Raw genomic sequence first — 23,957 nt, forward strand, 5'->3', positions numbered from 1 at the left:
AACTCCATTCTTCTGCCAGCTGTACAATTTGTAGATATCTTAAGAAATGAGCAATGCAAAACACCCTATAAACGGTCACACCCACAAGGCTTTTAAACACAGCGAGAAAAGTACGTTGCTATACACTATTTTACGAATCACGGTGCACTGGTGCGAAGTGTAACGTCTGGCAGTATCAACCCTTTTAGTGTGACCGCAGAACGCTGGTGCTTATGCTTTCTTGTTCGCCCTGTACACAGAATACATATTTTGACAGCTTTTTTTAGCAGTACACATTGGCTTAAATCTGCGCTTCTTATCGCTAAATTTCTTTGGAAGACCTCTTGCTTCAGATAACTTGCGATAAAGAGCATTTAACATTAAATTGTGAAATATATGAAAAATATAAGAGTAAGAACAAACAGATAGCAAAACACGTGACCATAATTTCCGATTGAGAACAACCACAAATAATGTTGCTCCCACGATCATTTTTCTTTTTAAGAGCGACAATAAAGTAACGAATTCAGCATCAGCTACGTGGCGCCTACCTCCAACTAGTGGAAAGTGCAAGTTGTATTAAGCACCACCGTGCATATCTTGTGCATTGCTTGGTTAACTGCAAATGGTGTTCAACCTCACTGCTGAATATCTAAGACCACCATCCTCGCCTCTTGCAACTTTGTTATAGCACGCAGGTTTCTATAACAGAATTTTTTGTCATTAATAAATAACCATTCGAAATGGTGTTACCTAGTTTTATGGCGGAAGCGTCAGCTCCAGGTGTTTCATGGACAATGTAAGGTACAAAAATTGTTGACAGGTACACAGACTACTCCGACAAAAAAATCTTCGGTGCACATAAGTTTGCGTACGCGCTTGAAAGGCAAAAAAATGCAGATGCCTATTACCTACTTCATTACTTCTACAATGTTTCGGAACCTCTGTCGTCGATTCCGCCTCTGCGCTTTTGCCGCGAATTCCTTCAACCTGCTTTTTTGTTACGTTGTGTGCGTATCTTTATTCGCTTTCGTTTTTTTTTTTTCTTCCTACTGTGAGGAATAAGTGTGAAAGCTCACTGGCTCTCGCCATAGCTTTCACTGAATAATTGTTCTTCACGGCTGGTGTGCCCCTCTTCTACTAAGGATGTAGTCTCAAGGTCAGATGTTACGCAGAACGTATTATTCCGAGGCTGCTACATTTCCAATTCACGGTTTTTCGAGCTTAGTGGACGGCAAGATTGCCCCTTAACGCTCCCGTTTCCTGGCCGATCAGACAGGTATATGCCATGAAGAAAGGAAGAAGAATAGCGACAACGTTTGTTGTATGCGGGCAAACAGTAATATGTATCATTGCCCCCTTACCATTTGGAATTGTCTGTTTTGGGTTTATCGAATTCCAGATTGCTTATTCTCTCTTGTATACTCAGCACCATGACTTCTAAATAGTTCTCGTATATTAGTTTCTCCCTATTTGAATTGGGTACCATAGAAGAAAAGAGGTAGCATGGTTGGCAGAGCACCGGGCTGGTGCTGTGTAGACCCGTGTTGAGTTCACTCCTGTTCAATCCGTGTTGAGTTTACTCCTTACAGCGGCTTTTTTTTCTTTTGACTGCACATGTACTACACTGACTACAACAACGCTTTCTTTGCAGAATGGGGCACTTAAGGTATTCACTGTAAAAGTGGGAGTTGCGCTAGTAGGAGAGGGAGAGCACGAGGTCACGGACCAGGGAAGGGCGCGAGCAGCGGAACCAGAGCCCGGCGTAGCATAACAGGGATGGAAAATAGAAGTTCAGGAGGAGTATTGCGGAGTAATTCAACGAGGGGTGACACAGCCGCGCCGGAAAAGGGAAGCAGTTGCCTGGAGAAGGGTAGACCGCCATATCACGAGCACTAAGAGTCGCCATGGTTCAGGTTTGTACCGACGTGGTTCAACAGGGTTGTCCTGGTGGTTACTAGGGATTGGAATGAGCTTCGGAGAGGGCTGTCCAGGGTCTTGTGAAGTAGTGACGGGCGAGGCCGCAGCGTTCAACAGCAGGTCAACAGAAGGCTCCTGGCGATGGCAAGGAGCGGAATGAGCTTCCCCGGATGCTCTGCATGGTGCTGGGCTAGGGACGACGAATGCGGCCGCGAACCTCAGGAGGGAGTTGAAGAGGGCATCAATTAAATGCCCAACTTCGATTCTCCCTTCACGTTCTTCTTTTAGAAAGGGCAAGCACCCCCAAGATTTTTTTGTTTGCTTGTATGCGTACTCAAAATAAAAATATTACCGTGCCCAATACGTCTGAAGAACGCAAAACGCAAGTAATTCTAAATTCTACTCACCGAGCACAAAGTTCCATCAGGAAAAACTCCCTGCTGAGAGCGGACTCTGCACCGACAGTTTTTCACGGGATAATGAACCGAAACCTAAGTGTTGGAAAAAACAGAAATATTTGACCTTCAAGACCACCCAATTACCAGTAATACCAGTGGTCTATCAATCCTAAATATACGGTTAACAGGAAGAAACGTTACCTAAGTGCTCGCATACAAAATCCTCCAGAAGTCATGCTTGATAGTACAAGAAACACAATTTGCAATGCATATATTGCATGTAATAAAGTAATGTGGTGGCTGACTATGATATATTGGCTTACATTTAGGAACTTCCTACGAAAGATCGAGTTTTACTACGTTGAGACGGCAAGTTGTAAGCATCAGTCCGCGCCGCACTACAAATTGATTCGATATAAACGCAAATTTTCTCTTGTGATGTACCAGAAGTGTGCGTAATGACTCTTAAGGAACTTCTTTAAGCTTTCTGCCCGATTACCCTATATGGGGAGTAGGAAAAGCGCACACCCAGAAAAATATGCTGTTATTACCAAACGTCACAGGTTTTTCCCGCGGTGTTGCTAAAAGTACCGCCTGTTTCTTTGTTTTACTGTGTAGTTACCAGAAGTGCGCAATTTTGTTCGCAGTAGGAAGTCCAAATTAAGAAGGTTCACTGCTACATTTTGTCCACTACGACTTGCTAAAGAGTAGACCGTAATTAAGAAACGTAAAGTTAATAAAAATTTCAGGCTCAGGAACAGCATTGCACGAAATGCAAAAGAAGGGGTTTATAAATTTATGGCGCAAAGTTTGCCTTTTCTGCGCGTCAGCAATCGTTCGTTACGAGAGGAATGAATTGAATTTTAACGAAGATAAAAAGAAAAAACCACGCAGCACAACATATACAGGGCAAATGGTGTTCTTCGAAAATTATGCCACTTGCTGGAAACAAAAACTCGGTTTTAGCGAAGCAGCCTGGCTGACTTCATCATGCGGCTCGTATCCTCCTCGGCCGCTGCCTTTTTCCTTTTTCCTTCTCATTCGGAATAGCATTCTCTCTCTCTCTCTCTCTCTATAACTCTCTCTCGCTCTCTCTCTATATATATATATACATATGTATATATATTATACATATATATATATATATATATATATATATATATATATGTGTCTGCCGTACTACCTGCCTGCCGTCCTACCCCTCTCTCTCTCTCTCTCTCTCTCTCTCTCTCTCTCTCTCTCGTTTTCGGCAAATTGAGTATAGTGCAAAAATGTTAATGAAGGTGTAAAAGCATTGTGTGTGATTGCAAAAGTCATTTCAGTGAAAAAAGCAGATTACTCACACGTTCGTTGATCGTCATCCCGTAATATTGATAGAGAATGCATTTTGCAGATGGATTTCCAACAAACGTTGTTTTAGCCACATCTAGAGGTATGAAGCGTAGGCACTGGTTTTAAACGAAGACAAAACTCGAAAGCACTAAGAGAGAGCAAAATAGTTTTTCTACAAATTGGCGGATAATTGCGTAATTGCGAAGAGGATTCAAAATACCTACCTTTAGATCGCGCGATGACCCGTCCCTGCCTACTATATAAATGCGGAAATCATGATAGCTCCTGGAGGCAGGTAGCGGTTTGTCATTATGCCAATCTAACACCATCACTCACGGTGACACCAGCGGGATCCCTGTCTTACTACCGTTTTTAACTTACGTTAGGAGCGAGCTGACTCCGTTGTGGTAGTCGTGAACAGGATTCCCATCCCGCACATAATCTTTTCTTCGTGGTATTCAAGAGCGGCTTATGGAGATAATGACGATGGAAATGAAGACCCCAAGGGCTACTTCCGCACATACCAACGTAATTTTTTTCATGCTGCCAAGAAAAGAACACACTGCTGGATGTAACGTTCGAAAAGGAACTATTGACAAAACTTCCGCCAGGCGAAGAATGCAAGAAAGGATACCGACGAGAGCAGTATCACGACTAATTTTTATTTCAAAAATAAAAACATTTACATAGTCACATGGCACCTGACGTGAGGTTTCAGGTGGTTTTACAACATACCGCACTAAAAAAATTCGGGCAGTTTCGAACTATTGGCGCGAAGACTGGGTAAACACCAAAGCTGGCGACCCACTTATCTTATTCTTGGTTCGGCTACGTTTAGGCATAGTTATGCTTTCAGAATCGGCAGTTTTCTGCGTGATTAGTGTTCCAGATGTGGTCAAGTTTTGGTGGGGTGTAGTCGTTATCTTCCCAAAAAACAATAAACAATCGGTCATCAAAATACAGTAATCCCTCGTTATAACGAAGTTAGCGGGACGGGATGCCGAAACATTTTGTTATAAGCGGTATTTTTTTATACGCGACCACTCAAAAAAGCGAGAGAAGTTGAGCTTTAATTGCGCCACAACTTCGAGGAACCAAAACAATGTATTCAGTGAAGCAAAACCTTTTTAGGTGCAAAAACGGCAGTGAGCTTTGACTGAAGCAGCCAAAACTTCGACTTTGACTTTAACTGGCAACAAGTCAGCGAGGAAGTGACACGAAGGCGAGCAAGAGCAATGACTCGCGTTTGAACGCCTCGCCGAGAAAAGCGAATGAGGAGGGGAAGGCAGTGGCCAGTTTTATGGTGGGGGGTGCGGGCATCACGGAACGCTACGAGTGTTTTGCGCTGTAAAGCGCCGCAAACGTCGTCGCTCGAGTCTGAGGTTGTGCTTGTTGAGCTCAAAAAACGATTACCCGCTCATTCTGAGTACACAGCGTAATCATGAAAGCTGACAAGATTTGCTCTGGAGGCTTTTCATGATCACTGGGCAATTTTTTTCCCGACGTGTGCAGCCGTGAAGTTTGCAAAACAAGAAGTTTTCGGCGCGCCGTTATCGACGACACTGCTAATCCCACGGTTGGAGTGTAGATGTTCGCGCACCGTCACATCCACGCCATTGACCAATATCTAAGAACATAATTCATTGTCCCTTCCACGCATTTGAGCCGTTTGTCTGAAGGCGGAGAGCGCCAATCGAGCATGATCGGCTCGAGAAAACCACCGGGAAAACCACAGTTGGCGTTCACCCGCCATGTTAACAGCCTGACTCGTCGCTGGGTCAGGCTGTTGCCAAGCGTCGCCGGAGGCGGCGCTCGGCAACACCTCCGTTTGCCACTTCCCCTCTAAGCGAGTCCAGCTCTTCGTGCACTTCGACTAATGCGGCCTAAAATGCATGCGTTTGGGTTGCCGCCGGAAGAAATTTCGAATAAAGCGATTATTCCAGTAAAGCGATTTCGTTATAACGAGGGAGTACTGTATTTACAATATACGTGTGCCACGGGCTCTGCGGTGAAGCTACAAGAGTAGAGGAGGGCGCAATGGCAATGGGACGAGAGTTCGCTCAAAATGTTTGAACGTTCGATGGTCATCGTTCAGCTGGCGTGGTCTGGCGTGTGGGACGGTAATTGAGAGGTTGGTTAACGTTATCGCATCTTGGCTTTTTGGTTTCTTTTTTTTTGCATTAATTATTTTATTTTCGTATTAATTCCTCTCAGCCTCGTCAAAATGCACCACTCGTCCAAACAAGCGGCAGAGCGAGCCACCCCGCAACGCGTTTCAAAAGCCGTGGGTGTACCAGTAATATCGTGCCTCCGACAGTTGGCGACACGAGTCCCGCTGTAGCGCAGCGATGCAAAGAGGCAGTGAAGCGGGGTCGGCTCGCGCGATCACGTCATCGCTCCGCAAGGTTTTCTTTTGCACGTTTGCCTGCCGAACCAATAGTTTAACCACGTTTGCTGTTAAAATATACGAGCAGGTGTATGCACTTGGTATGTAGTGGTAGCGAAAGCATGAGCATGAAAGAATAAACCGACCTTCAACACAGCAAATAGTGAAGGTCGGCCAGTGCATCACTGCGGTGCTACGCTAAACACCCAAGGTTTGTAAAAACTGTGATTGATTCCTCTGTCATAGGAATGGGTAAAACACAAAAGTGAAATTTTCATTGGACTTTAGTGAAATGAGCATGATTGGGGGGTCGGCTACAGTCTTGTGGGTGTGCTTGACAAGCGTTGTCCTGCTGGTGGGTCGCTTCGGCAAAGATGTACTGGCGTCATTTCCATGACTGATATGACGTCAGGGAAATCTTGGTGTATCGCGACATAGTACGGTTCATTGCTAAAATATAAAACCCGAAAACGAACAACCCTAAATATAACGTACTCTTTAGTACTGAAGGTTACTTCCCCGCAAGAAGACCCTGTGTTCACGGGTGTATCCTTTACAGCCGCTTCCTCCGTCGTACTGGCGTCAGTTACGTGACCGATATGACTTAAGTGAAATATTCGTGAATCCCGGAATAAAACACTGTCGTGTTAAAACCAGCGAGCAGTATATCACGCCCGCATGCCGGTCCGAAGCGTGCGGGAGGGCGAGAAGGAAACTGACCAGCTACGCGAGCGTGTCGAAAGGGTAGAACGCCTATTGGAATCCAGGATCGCGCTGCAACATAAACAAGCGCAACAAAATGACAGGCGTCGTGGCAACGGGAGGAGATAGCTAGATGTCATGCGCGGGAGGAGCTAGGATTCATTTATAGGAACTACGGGCTGCACGATGTCCCTCCGAGGCCTCCGCAAAGAAACGATGATCGAAGCGAGGATAATGCCGTAGTTAATTCCGCCAGGTGGTCGAATCAGGGAAACTAGTCGAGAACCCTTCAGGCGACACTCTCGCGCAGGAGGGAAGCGAAGGGGGCACTCTGGAGGTCACAGTCAACAAATGCGGGGAGACGTGTTACATTATTGTCGTGAGTGCCGCTCTTGCACTCTCCACAAAACCCCCAAGAATCAAGCATGCTCCTTATCAGTTGTTGGGCGGAACTTCGCGCACCGTTCCAGCGTACAGCGATGGATATAGTAAGGCTCTACTGATTACCAGCGCCGGAAGCAAGTACGTACTTGTTTTTGTAGACCAGCTCAGACATTACGTGGAAGGCTTCCTACTGGCAGGACAGAAAGCGGAAACCGTAGCGCGCGCTGTGGTCGAAGGAGTGATACGGAGGCACGGAGTACTCGAACAGCTTCTAACCGATCAGAGCACAAACATGGTCTCCCGAGTGATGAAGGAGCTGTACGACCTTTTGGATATAAAAAACTGCAGACCACCGCGTACCACCCGTCGTGTAATGGCGCAGTAGAAAGGCGGAATCAAACCCTTGTAACCATGTTGTGTCCTTACGTAGCTCACGACCAACGAGATTGGGACAGGTGGCTTCCTTTCGCAGTGCACGTCTCCAACACGGAAGTCCACGAGGGCACAAACGAAACCCTCTTTCTTCTCTGTCGCGGCCGTGACGAGGCGATCGCGTGCATTGTTGACGATGTTGTGAAAGAAGTGGCGCTGTTTCTCTCGTGCCCCACTAGCATCATCAGGATTAAAAGAATCATTGGGAGGGGTCTCGGTGGCTCGTCCCTTTGTCTAAATATCTTTGGTGCCGAAACCTGGGACAAGAGACCTCGCGATGTGAGCCACACTGAGCGGAGTTTGCTTTTCTTCGGCCTCCCTCTCACCTCTTGGGAGCCATAATGAGGCCGCGGATAGAAGAAGCCGAATCGGGGATCATCGGAGCAGCCTAAGAAGACGATGCAAGAAGACGAGCCTCAGGCCCGATACAGTGCATGATGATCCAATGCGGGGCCGATACTAACGTGGAGACGCCGCCGAATTCTGCCCTCAGTTCCCGGTCGCCAGCCCTTACAGAATTTGCGACGCTGGACCGGACTATGGAGGCCTACTTGAAAGGCGGTGCATCATCCGTCAAGGTATCACGTCGATCATCGGCAAGATTGAAGACGTCCTCCCAGCTGAAAGACCACCAGTAAGCGAGTTGAAGGAACTTCTTCCTAATTTGGTTGAATATCGTAACACACTGAAAGTGATTAACCAAGAAGTTCAAGACACCGTGGACATCGATGAATTAGAGGTCGAGGTTGAAGATGCGCGCAAGTTCGAAGAATTAGTTTGTATGGCAAAGGCAAGGGCTGAGTTTAAAATGGTCGACGCACAAAGAGCCCGGCAACACCTAATTGCTTCCTACCGAGGTCGTACCTATGAAGTACTGAAGGAACACCGGCAAAATACGGAACAGTGCTTTAGAAAGAGGGATAGTTCAGACACGAATCAGAGTAATGGAGCAGTGAATTGCAAGACCCATGTTACGACAAAAACAAACGTGAATTTACAAGTTGCAGCACCACTGACAACCGGATATTTCGTGTCTAATGGAGGAGAGACTAAACCCAACGAGGTTACCTCTGGCAATAGGGTATGAAATCAAGGGGCGTTGATTTCTTCCACGGTTGAACAAGCGCAAGCGAATGACATAAGCAGCGACTCGGCCATAGAAAACCTGCCATCACATGAAACACCCAAGGAGCATTATAGTCTTCCCGCACATCAAGTGACCACGTAAGAAATGTGCAAGAGTAGAGAACCCAAGGTAATTTCGAAGAATCCGCCGGCAGGAGAAGGAAAGAAATGTTTGTTTCGTCGCGATCTTGTCTGTCGTCTTCAGGTAATATGTATGGTTCCGAAGAAAAAGGTGCGGAAGTCTAGCAAAGCAAAAACGTCCAGCAGGAAACGTGCGAAGATGGAGGAGCAGGAAGCTGTTTTAAATCTCAATTCAACTACAGTGGGAAAGTATGGGCGCCGCAAGATAAATGTTGAGGATGGGAAGAATGACCGTGGGCATCGGCATCTTTCAGCGAAAGGGCGTACAGTCCACCGCGAGCGAAGACACAGAGCTGAGTTAGCCCCCAGGACGCGAATATTGTCCTGTAAAAACAAGCATACGTCCAATGTGTTCCACGTGCATCCGGCTGCAACAACGAAAAATGACGTAGGGCGGAAACAGCAAGTAATGCGTGCAAACAAGACCGGGAAAATGAGCTCAACTTTTCTCTCCACAACACTGCTTCTAGGGGCCGCAGAAGTTCGGTTCATGGACCCACCAACCCCAAGGCACAGGTATCATCGATGGAGATAGAAGCCACATGATTTCGAACTCATTTGGCTCGCATAGACTTGAAAGGAACTCTCCATGGACTAAACTTTTTGGACGCGGACTAAGCTCGTTTATTGTTGCGCGGGGGATGATGTTGTAAAATAAGTAGATCTACACCTGGTGCCCCACAATCATCATCATGAGTTGACAGGGTTAAAGCAATCATCAGGAGGGGTCTCCTAGAATACATTATTGAACCATGGAGGACTACCGCGCGGAGCTGTCTCAACGCCTTTCGATCTTACACAAACTCGCCGCTGAGGCCCTGAACAAAGCGGCGCAGACAAGAAAGTCGCGCACTGATAAAAAGAGCCAAGACGCCGGTTTTCAGGCAGGCGACAGGGTCTACGTCAAAGTAGAAGGCCACGCCAGCGGTCTGGCTGAGAAGCTCGCGCCGCGTTAAAAGGCCCACTTCAGATAGTGTAAGAGCTATCTAATGTCACGTGCCGATTCAGGGGGATTCGGGTGAAAGACAGAAAATTGTAAACGTCAGCAAGCTGAAAATTCCTTTGGGTGAAGTGTAGAACGAGCCAGGACTTCCTACGGCAGACAAGGCAGACAAGCGCCGTCCTTCGTCCCCGGAACGCGTAAGCCCAGCTACGAACCCGCTCGCGGACGCTTTACCTGGAGCCCTGGTCGAGGAGATAATTTAACCTTCCCAAGCCCCAGCTGCGAAGGGCTTCCTCCAGCCGACGCACATTTATGCCCTACGAAGCTGGGGGCCATGCCCTATCATAGCTAACCACCGTTCGCCCTGTGTATGAGTGAAAAACTTTAAATTCCAGTGTTCATTTCTTGTTGCCGTAAAGATATATGTTGAAATTTGCTTGAGTCGATCATACAAGGTACAAAACGCGAATGGCATTTGATCAGGAGTTTTAAACTGTGCCCGCGCATCCCTGTTGACCACAAAGTGTCACCGATAGAGCCTACTGTGCTTGGTAAACATGCTATATGTGTCGAGGCTCGAGGGTGTGCGCGCCGTGTACTGCCAGCCTGGCCAACCATGCAATGTGCCTAAACTCATGCGTATCAAGACTTTTCCAGGAACAAAAGTCTCCTCTGGGGACAGGCGGGTGTGAACGTCGGTCGTTGCCACCGGTACCACCGTTCGTACCATGCCACGTGTATACAACACCGTCCTTCGCGGGGAGGACCCCAAGTCGACCTTGAAGCACCCGCAACGCTGGTGAAGCGTCACGTACGCGCGGGGAGCGAACAATGGTCAACCGGGCCTCCTTTGTTCCCTAAAGGCACATTCCCACTGGCGATTTGTCTCGTCGCGCGACGGCGCGAGTCGCGCGATGAGGCCTTGAGGTGGTGTTCGCACTTGCGATGAGCGATGATGCGACTGCGTTCAGCGCAGCTGCTTCCCGACTTGTACATACGACCTCGTTGGTGCGTCAACCATTCGAAGTCAAAGAATACGCGACAAAAGCAGGTACAAATCAAACTAAAACACATGCTACTAACCTGGAGCAATGCCGAAAGCATTTGCGGGTTGCGGGAGGAGCAGAAAATAACAAACTCACGAAAGCTCTTTTCAACATATTATTGCACTAAGAAATGCACACGCTTGCTTTCACGCCACAACACCCGCATCACGGCCCACAAATGTCGCTTCTTTTCACAGGCGCAACGTTCTGACGCCTCCGAACTCTACGCGTGTTTACCAGTCGCCGATAGACGAAGAGGCTGCAAGTCAACCTACCGTCTCGCTGTCCACCTAGCTCTATTTACAATCCATACACGCTTCTCCACACTGATGAGTTCCACGCTATTCGTTGATTAGTGCACGCGTACGCTGAAGCCACTGACCAAAGAACCGATGCACACGGGAAGTTGCTTGCCGGCCCGACCCGGGCGGGTACAGCGATAGCGGGCCAAGCCAGCCAAGCGCCTGGCCGAGCGAGCCAGCGGCGGTGGCGGCGCTCGCCCGCCCGCCCGCAGCGTTTGCATACCGGATGTAAAGAAACGTTTCGTTTCCGGCTACGTCAGCCTACTCCGCGGCCATGATTGGCTTACCGGTTTTGCGGGGCCGTCGCGCGACGAGGGAATTCGGACCCAGAGCGATCTGCTCCGCCGTCGCAAAACTCCGAAAAGCGACGGCCGGCTCGTTGCTTTGCGACGTCGCTTTTCGTCGCGCGACGAGGCGCATCGCCAGTGGGAATGTGCCTTAACACGCCATCCCTACTCTCCACGAAACCCCCGGAGGGTAAAAGAATCCGTCGAGACTAGCCCACGGGGTCCCTTTCTCCACCCGAAACCAAGCAATTCCGCCGGAGGAAGCCGCCGTTGGAAAAATCTGATAGTGCGATCCTGCATTCCGCCCCGAGAACGAGAAGGGGAAGAACGGCGCGGGAGTTCCCCTTCCAGCGTTTGCATCATTATGGGGCTAGCTAACGCTGCAATACGGTGGACACGGAAACACTGCAGCGCGCGTTAACCCGGACTCTTAAACACGCGGACGCGGAAACGCCCTGAACCTGCGCCCGCTGGAACGTAACGCTGAACCATGCGGGAGACCGCGCCATGCTCTTGCTTGGTGTTTAATGCGTAGCAATCTTTCGCCATGCATATCCACAAAAATGCAGATATCCCGGAAGTCCCACCTGTAGTCGATATAATAGCGTAGATGGATCTAACTGGTCGCAAGAAATTTTTAAGAATTAAAAAAAGAACACTATAAAAAAATTAGGCAATATAGCGGAGTGTGCAACGCCTTATATTGCCAAAAAATGCAGATTTCCAAAGTTCCATTTGTAATCGTTGCAATAGCGTAAATAGGAATAATTGGCCCTACAAAATTTCGAAAGTCTGAAAAATAGGAGAAATAATAAAAAACTACGGAAAATGGGGAACCTTGTAACAACCTTCATTTCCACAATAATGCAGATTTAGCGAAAGTTGTGCATATAATCGTTTTAAGAGCTTAAATGAAAGTCATTAGTTGAATGAAATTTTAAAAATTAAAAATAAAAACTATCAAAAAATACTGAAAATGGCAAAAAGTATGATGCGTGGCATGTTGATAATAATGCAGATTTTGCCATAGTTCGACCAGTAATCGTTATATTAGCGTAAACGAGGGGATTGGTAGAAAGAAATTTTTAGACACTGAGAAATAGGACAAACAAAAAAGTTGCGGAAAATAGCGAGCAGTTTAAGCCTTGCATTTCCACAATAAGACAGATTTCACAAAATCCCTCCTGTAATCTTTATAATAGAATAAACGGAAATGAGTGTTCTAACGGAATTTGGGAAAAAAATTATAAATAATAAAAATATAAAAACACGGACTTTGGGAAACACGGTAATACAGATTTTGCGGAAGTTCCATATCTAATTGTTATTATAGCGTAAGTAAAGATACTTGGTCCGACATGACTTAAAAACGGAAAAAATTGGCTGCAAAAAGCTCGCAATCAAGACAAGCGGCAGAAGAATGCTACGCATGAGTTGGTAGTTACATCAATTTCTGCAGAATCGTTTTCTTTAATTGTGGCGTAATTAAAAATCCACATAGCTTTTAAGAGGGAATGCAGGCATCATTCCTTCATGGAAACGATGTAGCGCCACAAAAGTTATCCAGACTCATTTCGTCACTTTTAAACTGATTTTGCCCTGCTGACTGCATTGTTTCGTCATTGCGCTCCTGCAATATGGCTCGATCGGTTCAGGAAAGCGAATTTATTCCCCCGCATTCAAAAACAAATATTAAACTAGCATCAATATTTCCCGTTCGAAAATTCGCTCCTTATATTCCTTTGAGCTATTAAAACACACGTGGAGAAATATCTCTTGAACCTGTATTATTAAAAAGCATAGCATTGGAGAATGTCATAATCATAATAGTAAAATGGAAAGTCAATCCATAGCTGGATTCTTTGCTTTGGTGAATCTTGATATGTTGACAACTCATTCGTACAGCAACTCCCGGAAGGGTATAGTCTGGCGAAAAGCGCATGTCTCTTGGGTGCAGCACTATCTCAAGAGTACGCACGCGCGATAGCTGCCAAAGTCACTAAGGAGTCATCGTAATTTCAGTCGGTTGTAGAAGCACATCGAACGTATTCCATATCACGCTGCCAGCGAGATTCGTCGTTTTACTTGCATCAAATGGGTTGTCTTCACTGGATGGGTCCTCACTTCGACATACTTGGAACCCAGGCCAGTGTCCTTGCTTTTACCACAGCTTCCGTAGCTTCACATGTTTCTGCAGACACTTCCCGGAGGCATACAATGCACGTTTTTGCCAAAAGTCACGGGTAACTTCAAGTAGGCACAGAGCAAATGTCAAGTGTGGACGAGGTACCCAGCCATCCTACCACTGCGAAATTTTGACCGGAGGGAGGGAACAAAGTGCTCGCCGGCTGATTGCCAGAACGTGTTACCCGAGCCCTCCTTACCATTCTCATTTATTCCTAGTGTGGGCTCTACCGCCCCGAGGGTTCTCTTACCCGACAGGCCATCACTAGTGACGATCCATCCTCCCCCTTTCAGATGCGAAGCAGCTTATGGTGGCGCATGTTCCCTTCGCCGTTGTGTGGGCGCCGTTGTGCGCCGTCCACACCCCCACTGCGCATGCCTGGCCAGTCACCACTGATGATGATTGTTTCAGGATGCCCCTAGGGATTGGCCAACCAAAGAATCAATCACGAGATAACTTCGCGTTCAACCACCTCCGTCATCTTCCATTTGGGGAACCTCCTCTCACAATGCCGCGAGGAGTATCACGGGCGGCAGGATGCCCCTAGCCATTGGCCAACGAAAGAATCAATCACGAGATAGCTTCGCTTTCAACCCCCGCCGTCATCTTCCCGTAGGGAAACCTCCTCCCACAACGCCGCGATGAGTGGCCCGGGCAACGCCGCCGGTAACGCCACCCTGCAACGCCAGCGTCAACGCCAGTGTCAGCGCCGCGGAGAAGAGGGCTCGAGCCGCTGCCACGAAACGGCAGCGGCGACAGGTCGTTCGCGGTCTTCGTGCTCGTGAAGCCGAAAGGAAACGTCAACGCCACCAAGAAGCTGCTACTGATGCAGCGAGGGCTTGCGCAGCTGAAGCCGCACGTCAACGCCGGAAAGCAGATCCTCAACTTCGGGCTCGCGAAGCTGAAGCGGCAAGTCAACGCCGCAAAGACCTGAGCTCCGGGCTCGGGAAGCTGAAGGCCGCCGGAAACACCGTAAAGAAGCTCGGGCTCGCGAAGCGGAAAGGAAACGTCAACGCCGCCAAGAAGCTACTACTGATGCAACGAGGGCTAGCACAGCGTAAGCCGCACGTCAACGCCGGCAAACAGATCGTGAACAAGCCCATTGGTAGTTGGATGATATGGTGTGGTTGGCAAGTGAGTAAATGAGAGCATCTGGCTCAGCTCCTTCATCAGGTCTGATTTAAAAGACTTTCCACTGTTGCTAATAACTTCTCGTGTGGGAAACCAACGCGGGAAAACGTTTCCTTGAAACCTTCGGCCACCATCTCCGTTTCAACACTCGGCCGACCAAGCGCGTCCGGATGTCCGAAGGTGTTGTAAAATTTACGATGGTGGTGGTGCCCCTCCGGGAAGATAGTGAAACTAATGGAAACCTAAGTAGAGACCCCATGGCTGCTTCGCATACTACTCAGGGTACCCCTACGGGAATACGGTGAAATCTTTTTTCCTTACGGCCGGGCTAGAGCCGAGCCTCGCGTTTTTTTTCTTTCAACGTTTATTCTTTTTTAACACGGCTGGGTGGCTGACTGGTGCAATTTTTTTTTCTTTTCGCTCATGTAGCGCCAACTGGTTAACTTGTTTGAAAGATTTGTTTGAAAGATTTAAGCCACACTTTTGTTAAAAGTAAGCTTTAGTTACGCTCAGTCACTGCATTATTGCTCTGACCACTGCAATTCCTTTTGCGATACCGAAAGTGTGCATTACAATCAGTATGTCATCGTACCGCCTGAACCCCTACCATCGTTCCGTGTGCTACATTGCGGAATCTTATAACAGATAATGCGGTTACAAAATGAAAGGGAAATTTGACACGTGGAGCATGAGATGGGACTTTTTGGGTAGACGCTCTTTAATTCGTCCACAGCAGTACTCCCCTCCGGAACGAGTAGCAGTAGAAGCAATGTAGCGAGTTGGGCAAACGGCTTAGCAAACAGCTTAGCCACTGAGCAGCTCCTGCGGTCACACTTGTCAAGTATTAATAATTTGCAGGTGTCGGACCTTTTCAACAAATTATGAAATGCAAAAAGTTTGCACACATCGGGTGTGAGCTTTCGCTGTTGCGCAGTGGAGCACTCCTGCAGCCTGATTTCTCCAATGAAGTCGCAGCTAGGGAAGGGCAATGTCGTTTTATATCACCTGCCGAGAATGACATTTCGTTTGGTCAGCTTGCAGTACGCTCGCGCCTCCAGCAGCAACAGACCAATGCTACATTGGTGCTCATTCATTTCCCCGGTTGTTACATAAAGCGTGATAGTGTTCAATTGTCTGGAGGGGAAAGTGCGCGAGCAAGTACGAAGTTGATGGTACGGGAAAGAAAAAAAAGGCCTGAATTGCATTGACTGTGCAATATCAACAACAGAGGGTCGAACCGTTTCGGCATGAACCGGTAACCGTTATTTCTTTTTCCGGTTCAGTTCCGGTTCGGGTTCAGCGTGCTCAAAAAATAACGGTTCGGGTTCGGGTTCAGTTCCGGAAAAAATACCGGTTCGGTTCCGGTTTTCGGTTCGGTTCGGTTCCGGTTCGACACCCTGATTTTTACCAGTCAAACTTGATTGGACATCTGGTTCGCGTAAAACTAAAATGGCTGCTCGCCAGAAGAAAATAAAAATATACCAGCACGCCGAGTGACACAACGTGGCTCTCAAAGGTGCCCAAAATTACATGTCAAAATCTGAACTGATAAATACACGACGTCTTCAAAAAGCAGGTCATTCTTGTCCATTCCGCGTACGTTTCGGCGACGGGCTACCCTTATTGCCTAATTATTTTATCATTGATTGTCACGGCAGAATATATGCCACTGCGATGCCCTCAAACAACCCCTGCAGTTGGTGAAATTATTTATTTATCCAGTTGTGTGGGGTCGCGGGCTAGTCTTATATGTTCCAACATTACCGTGATTTTTGCTAAATTCCGTGCTTAATGCAAATTTGTAGACAAGGTTTTTCAAAAGTTGCTGGAATGCTAATAGCAGCAATACAACAAACTTTCATTACGACATACACCTGCAATGCAGTTGAACGGCATGATCGGCCCTCGTACGCAGAATTCTTTCCGTGCCGCGTACTTTGGAAAATGAGGATTTTCTGACACTGCACCGGCCGCAAACACTAAAACGTTTGGCAGCACCAGCGTCGATCGCGGCGCTGGAATACAATGAATCAACCACGTCACGCCGCACGGCGTTCCTGTGTCCAGCCCAGCAGCGGTGCCGTGAGGCCGGACTATACAGTAAGGACGTGTGTTATCTATTCCACTTGCCTTCGCTGAAAGCCGAGTCCCCCAGGCAGCGTCCCCGTCTTATTTAGTGCTTTCGAGGAACCTCCCCGCGATGCTGTCGGCCAGCTCGGCGTTTTCTAGTGTTTTCTGTTCTCTCCAGCGTATTTTATCTGTCTCCTAATGCTGGAAAAAGCGTGGTTTTCAGGTAGGAATGGGTTGGTCTAAATCCTAATCTCTTGAACAGGTATGCAACCTGAACATTTCCTGTTCGTTCTTTATACAATGGACAAGCTACAGATTTTGTGGGCGCCATCTCGAACCCTATGGCTTCCAAGAAGATATTGTTTGATCACCTGGATGGCTGTCACAAAAGCACCTTCGTTGTCCAACTGTAAACGTTTATGCCAACCGTATATAATACGGCCAGCCGTCATTTCACTAAGCATATGAAACTGAAATATATAATTGCTAGATGAACATAAAAGGAACACTCCTACCTTATTTAAGTTTAAAGAAATAACGTTCTTATATGCTACCGCAGCTATTCCAGCCAGCCCTTGGCTGACATATACAGGCAACCGAAACAGACCTCAGGGAGGCAAAACCACTTACCTTAGGAAGAATTTTAACCCAAACACACCCATCATGGATACTATGGCTGTAATGCCAACTCGAGCGAGTACCTGAACTCCTCTAGCGGCTTCGGATGTTCTGCGGACATCTTTGATAGGTATTGAGGCTGGCAAATACCTTTGTTTTCCGGGATGCGTGGGTCCACTTCGTCGGACCACCTTAACGTGTATAGTCTTCGAGATGCCCCTGCCTGTTTAGTAGACTTTCCTCAATTTGTGCCTTCTACATATCGGCGCAAGGCTGCGGTAGTAACGAATCCTTTCCAAATTGTTCTGGAGGACACCCTGTCCTTTCAACTTTCTTTGCAGCCGTCTAAACCTACGGCCGTATGTCTAACTGTTCTTACAAGTGGTACAAGCGTTTAACCCAAGCTTGTTCGGTCATTCGTTAGCCACTACCCACCAGGAACAGTCAACATAGAGTGCGTGCTTCTTCAGCGGTGTGTCATGCGGGAAGTTGGTCTCGGATTAGCAATAAAGACACGATCAGTGCACTCCTCGGAGAACATATACCACAAATACTGTTCTTCCTCCCGTGTAGGTGGATAACAACTGGGGGCACGTTGTTGCTCATGGTTAGGAGGGGGGCGTGTTGGGCCGACAAAAGAACACGCAGAGATGTCGCCTGTACAACCGAGAGTGGTCTGACACAATAAACGCACGGTAACAAAAAAAAAAAAAACAGAGCAAGTGCGTATCACACAGCAATCGTGGAGATGTGGCTGCTCACCATGGCTTTACAGTATATGGCTCACCCATATCGTAGGCGCACCTCGGACTGAATAGTAACAGTTTGTTACTGTTTCAGTCGGAATCGCTCATTGAAAACTCTGCCTCGTTCTACAGTGCTGATCAGAAAACTTTGAAATATTGCGCATGGAACCTCCAACGTTAAGTTCTGAATAAACAACGAGAGCACCTCACATAGGCTGCTCCTATTTCTTGAACACCTTCCCTTTTTTTGCAGCACTGAGATGGCCATTGAAGGTTTAGGCAATACAGGTCCAGGCAGTGTCTTAAGGTACGGCGTCTTCTATGCGATTAGATAACGGGTGTAAAATCCCTTTTTCTCGAGATGGGGACCCATACCGTTATCCAGCAGTACATAGCCCGAAAAAACAGGTTAGGCGTTGCTGATCGCACGTGGAAGTTACGCATACACGATCAATCGCCCTATGCGCTTGGACAATATTTCCGACCTTACGTAAGTATATCCTTGAATAGAAAAAATACTGACAGACAAAACGAAATCGCACTTTATAGAGAGCGTATAGAGAGGCTATTATTTGAAATATTAAATTTAGAAAACCTAATTGTTGCTTCTGAAACGAGGAGAGGTCACCCAAGCATATGATGCGCAGTTTAGATCTGTTGAAAACATTTTTAAACACTTGCTAGTTCAAGTACACAAGTGATGACAATGCAAACAATCCCGATTATAATTAGTGCAGTACGTTTTGGACTACTTACTTGAAACAAGAATTATAAGCACCGTCAGAGTTCCAACTAGCATGCTTTGAACTTTTCTTGAAAGGCACCTAGTGAAGGGAGGGCGGAAGGTTTTACACCTTTGAGTTACCATTCAACAAAACAATTTTGACACACTCAAGTTTGAATAGTTTCTAAAAGTACAACTTACAGCGAATTTTGAAAACGGGTTTTGAGAAATTAGAAATTTTTGCTGGTTGAGCGTAGTAGGGAAGAAACGGGTGCCATACAAAAATATTATCATTACATAGTTTGACACTGTCAAACACCAGAAAGATTCTTGTTTAAGCATGAGTTCAAAGCCATTTTAGGTGGTTTGAATTGCGAGTGATCTAACTATGAATTTGTTGTAGAGTTAAAACGCATAGCAGTTTCCAGAAGACCTAAAACTTCTAGTCGGATTTCACAATATTTCATCGAGGCAGGGCTTCTGTTAATATTGTAATGTGTTAGGAATCCGCACATCTCTGCTATTTTGTAGGTTCTTATTCAAATAAGTATGAATTAATAAGATTTGCGTTTGTTCAACGTAGCTTACATATTCAGAAAACGTGTGTTGCCATTTGGACAGCTTAGTACGTCATCAATTCATAAAACCTTGTTTTAGTAGTGCGTTGTGTAGCGGTACTGCACTAATAGCCTCGTTATGTCTTTTTTTTATCAGCTAGATGTTCATGCATAAGTGGCGAAAAATATTCTATGGGATCTCTATTCTATTTCCAAATGCGTAGCGCTGACGACGTCGTTTTCTTTACTGATATGGGCAAGGCACCGCGGTATGGTCGACTGGCTACCGCATTGTGCTGTTGAGCCCAAGGAAGCGGGTTTAATCCTGGCAGTAAAGATGGTTGTGGTTCGTTTCCTCGAAGTCCGGTGTCGATCAGGAACCCAATCGCCCGGGCTCCGGTTGATTTGGCAGGAGGCTGGCAGGGCGATGGTGTTGAAGTTCTTGGAGAGAGAGAGAGAGAGAGAGAAAACATTTATTGCCCAGTCACCGACCTAAGTCCAGGTCAGCTAAACGACAGATCCTGAGACGTCACTGTCTTCATAGTAGTCCAGAATGTCCTTGGAGATCTTCTGGATATGAAGGCAGAGAGCCTCCTGGGCGGCCCGAACGTCTGTTCTGGGCGGGGGAGCCAGCCAAGTGTCCCACGAGGTGATGCGGGAGAGGGAGGGGGGAAGCTTCGGGGGGTGGCAGTCCCAGTAGGAGTGGGGAATAGAGGGGTATGCGCCGCAAGAAGGGCAGGTTGGGGGACCGGAGCACTTGCGAATGCGATGTAGAATGTGGTGAGATGGGAGGGAGCGGGTATGAGCCTGGCGGAGAAGAACGGTTTGGGCGCGAGTGAGGCGCGGGTCTGGAGAAGGGTAGACTTGGCGGGCGAGGCGATAGGAAAGTAAAGTGAATTTACGGGTCTCGCGATCATGAAGACGAGTGGAAGGAGGATGGTATGAGGTTGGCCAGAGCATAGACGGACCCGGGGATAGATCTCGGGAAAGCGCGTTTACTCTTGCGTTGCTGTCCATGTTAGCGTGGCCAGGTACCCATACCAGGACAAAGAGGTGAGAAGGATGTCTGTTGAGAGTGTCAGTCACTAAGTTAGAAGAAAAGGGGTTGACGGTATAGCGTAAATAATTTCGGATGGCGGATTGCGAATCTGTGAAGATATAAGTGGGGTGTTCGGTGGAGGTTGTGAGAGCAGCATGCTCTATGGCAAGAGCGATGGAGTGCTCTTCTAGGGAGGTGGCATCTGGCGGGCAGAAAAAAGGCGTTTGTGCGGAAACCAACGACGAGTGGCGTAAAAAGGCTGCGGTTCCTATTTGCGTAGAGGGAAAATGACTGGCGTCTGTAAAATATACCGCTGATCCTTGCTTTTCTAGAAAGGAGACACGTTTGGTGAGGGCTTTACAGCGTAGAAAGCGGCGGGTGGCATGCCTGGAGGGGTTCATATTCTTAGGTAGGGGTTCTATGTGGATACGAGGGAACGTGGCCCAAGGAGGGGAAGTTGTGGGGATTGGAGGAAGTGAAGAAGTAGGGTAGGCCATCGTCTGCAACAGTGCCCGACCCTGGTGAGATGTCTGAAGGCGCTGAAGTTGGGCTTGTTTGTGTATCTGAATACGTTCTTCTATAGTGTTATATGTGCCGGTCGCGATAAGATTGTTAGTAGGAGCGTAGCGGGGCACGCCGAGGGCTATGCGGTAGAGCTTACGGAGAGCTCCCTCTAGTTTGGTTAGTTGGGTGGGTGTGGGATGCAGGTATGGCACTGTGTACAGTATGCGGGACATGGTAAAAGCATCTATAATACGTAGGAGGTGTTGTTCGTGTAAGCCAGAGTGGCGATTTGTGACGCGGTGCAGCAGATGAATCATTTGCTCGATCTGAGAGTGTATAGTTCGAAGTGTAGGGTAGGAACTACCGGAGTAGTGACGAACACGAGGCGTTGGGGGTTGATTAAGTGAAAAGAAGAGTTCATATACAGCTATTTACAGTAGGAAAACTGGGTACATGAGTAATAAAACGAAAAACTTTAAACTTCAGTAGACGCTAGCTCCAAGTGCGCTCAAATCACTCGAGCTCCTCAACTTCGTCTAACTCTCCTTTTCTCGGAGCGTACACAAACCGCTCGAGAAACGACGGCCGACACTCTGTCTCGCCGCAAGATCCGTCTAGTTGCCCGGTACGGCGCTGTACCCTAAACCTCCGACGCGATCTTAACCTCTAGCCTAGAAGGCTCGCAAATCCCAACCTAGCTTTACGGTCAAGACTCCTTGTCACGCCGGGAACTGCCCAGCTCGGCGCTCAGACGAGAACGATTTCCAACGGCCAAGTTCGGCCTTATAACACCTCGAGATCACCCTCTCTCGGGAACACCCCTGTAGCGTTCGTACACGCGTAAGGGAGTGCCCAAATTCACGTAGACAGCTGTCACTCAGCGCGCTATGGAATATTCAATGAGGCGCCACCATCTTTGTGTCAACGGCAGGCCACGGGGCGGCCTCTGTAGCATTCACCGTTGTCCCGCGTAATTCGCAACAACAGCGCCAAATCCTCCCCTAGTGGTACGTGGCGTCTGAAAAACGTTGCACTTATCGTCATGGCAACGAGTGGCGAGGGGAGAAAGGAGGTTGGTGACGTCGCGGACGATGCTCACGTCATTTTTCCCATGGCAGCCAGGCCGGGCCGCCCCGCGCCGGCCCCGCGGCGGCCCCTGAAACCGACGCTCGCCCAACTTTCGCGCCTGCTGCCGGTCGCTGCCTCATGGGCCGCTCGGCAATGGCACCAGGCGCGAAAGTTGGACGAGCGGCGGCTATGACTCGAAATGGCCGCCGTCTATCGTTTGTTACGTGTGCAGTAACGTGTTTAATAACTGAACGAAGAAAAAACATGTAGGAATAGTATGTTTTCTGGTGTCGAATTGTTGTCTTTGTGGAGATAATTATTGGAGTGTTACACAAACATTATTCTTGCTTTGCGTTTATTCAAAATTCATATCAGGACGTCTTTGATTCGAAGTCATGAAAACACATGTACTACGCTCATTGCACATACATTTTGCACATACATTTTATGTACACAGTATTGGAATAAGCAAAAATATGACATATACAAATTTAGGCATACCATATTGTACGATAGGAAAAAAAACGTGCCACATACACATTTACAATAACACGGTTAGGCGGGCTAGTTGGTATTCTGAATTCATGGCTGTAACTTTTGCGCAACTTTAGACGGAGGCAGATAAAGGGGTCCTATTCTCGACTGCACAAATTGCCGGCAATTCTGGCAATTTGCCGGAAGCCTTTTCTGATTGGCTTTCAATTTTGGTCACGTGCTTCCGGTTGACAAAGCGGTTGTGTGTGCTGTCGTCATTTTGACGTTTCATGTCGTTTACGGACACCAGCTCTAAAGTTTGTTTTATTTCTCGTTACTAAAGGCGCATAACTCTTGGCCGGCAGTGAAAAACCAGACTAAATGCGGCGGACATGACAACGTAAGCCTGTCTTTGCTATTCAACAACAATACTGCTTGTAATACACACCCCCTCTGTGATTGGCTGAGAAGGCGTGACGTAATTTAAACAGTTGGCGGGAACGATTACGTCATGCATTGGCAACTTCAGCCTGCGTAAACGTGACGTAATGCTAAGTAACAGCTTGAAAATGGCAACTGGTTGGTTGGTTGGGGGGGTTTAACGCGCCGACGCAACGCAGGCGATGAGGCGCGCCGTAGTGGAGGGCTCCGGATTAATTTTGACCACCTGGGGATCTTTATCGTGCGCCGAAATCTCGTACACACGGGCGTTTTTGCTTTTCGCCTCCATCAGAAAAAAATGGCAACTGTCTTTGTCGCAAAATACAAGCAAAATAGGGCAAAAAATTGCCCCGGCTTACGATGCCGCGAAATGTGCGGCAATTTGCAGCAGGCGCAGTTTCGCATGCACGCGGTTTAAAGCATGTTTCCTACCGAAACAAATTATAGTTTCAACTGCTTCCAAGTCAGCAATCATGGAGCATATGAATAACGTGCAGTATTTTGCTTTTATGTTTGGCAATGAAATAAAAATTATTTGTTTGGCGTAACCGCAACATAAGAGGGCAGTACAAGCCTCTCCATGACAAAGAGAACCCAATGCATGGCATTTGTCCATACTCGTCCTAGTAAGCTGTTGGGGCACATGATCGAACTCAAGAGAAAATTAACAATGAAAACTGACTATTTAGTTCATTACAGCGCTGATTGCAGTCGAGCTTGACGAATGAGTGAATCGGCGACATCGGTGCGCTCCGCGGTTATCAGGCGTAGCGCTTCGCTGCTCTTATGTGTCATAGAAGCGATGGTCGCGGCCGTCTTTTTCTGTGATCACGCCATAAACTTGTAACTTAACAGCAGACGATGGCGTGGCGGCGGTTCTTCCTCCATGGCGGCAGGTAAGGTGATAACGCAACAAAGCTTGCATTGAAGCAGAGAGCCCAGCTATGTTAATAAAAGCGATTGAAAGAAATAAATAGATACGGTAAAAAAATTGTGTGATGTTCTTTAGCTTGACATCCGCCT

The 23,957-nt window shown here is 47.5% G+C and overlaps 1 protein-coding gene across 1 annotated transcript in view; it reads right to left on the reverse strand.

The window, feature by feature from the left end:
* LOC144137648 (uncharacterized) overlaps positions 1-23,957 on the reverse strand; it is an 87,119-nt gene that overhangs the window by 31,920 nt on the left and 31,242 nt on the right. Inside the window, exons 2-4 of the mRNA XM_077669587.1 lie at positions 18,884-18,951; positions 3,641-3,723; positions 2,307-2,390 (exon numbers count right to left, since the gene is read on the reverse strand). Of these exons, the coding sequence (XP_077525713.1) occupies positions 2,307-2,390; positions 3,641-3,723; positions 18,884-18,926 (210 nt within the window). The 5' untranslated portion in view covers positions 18,927-18,951. The remainder of the gene's footprint in view (positions 1-2,306; positions 2,391-3,640; positions 3,724-18,883; positions 18,952-23,957) is intronic.

The sequence above is a fragment of the Haemaphysalis longicornis genome, unplaced genomic scaffold, assembly GCF_048455015.1.
Source record: "Haemaphysalis longicornis isolate Haplotype H1 unplaced genomic scaffold, Haemaphysalis longicornis Haplotype H1 scaffold_43, whole genome shotgun sequence".
Classification (NCBI taxonomy): Eukaryota; Metazoa; Arthropoda; class Arachnida; order Ixodida; family Ixodidae; genus Haemaphysalis; species Haemaphysalis longicornis.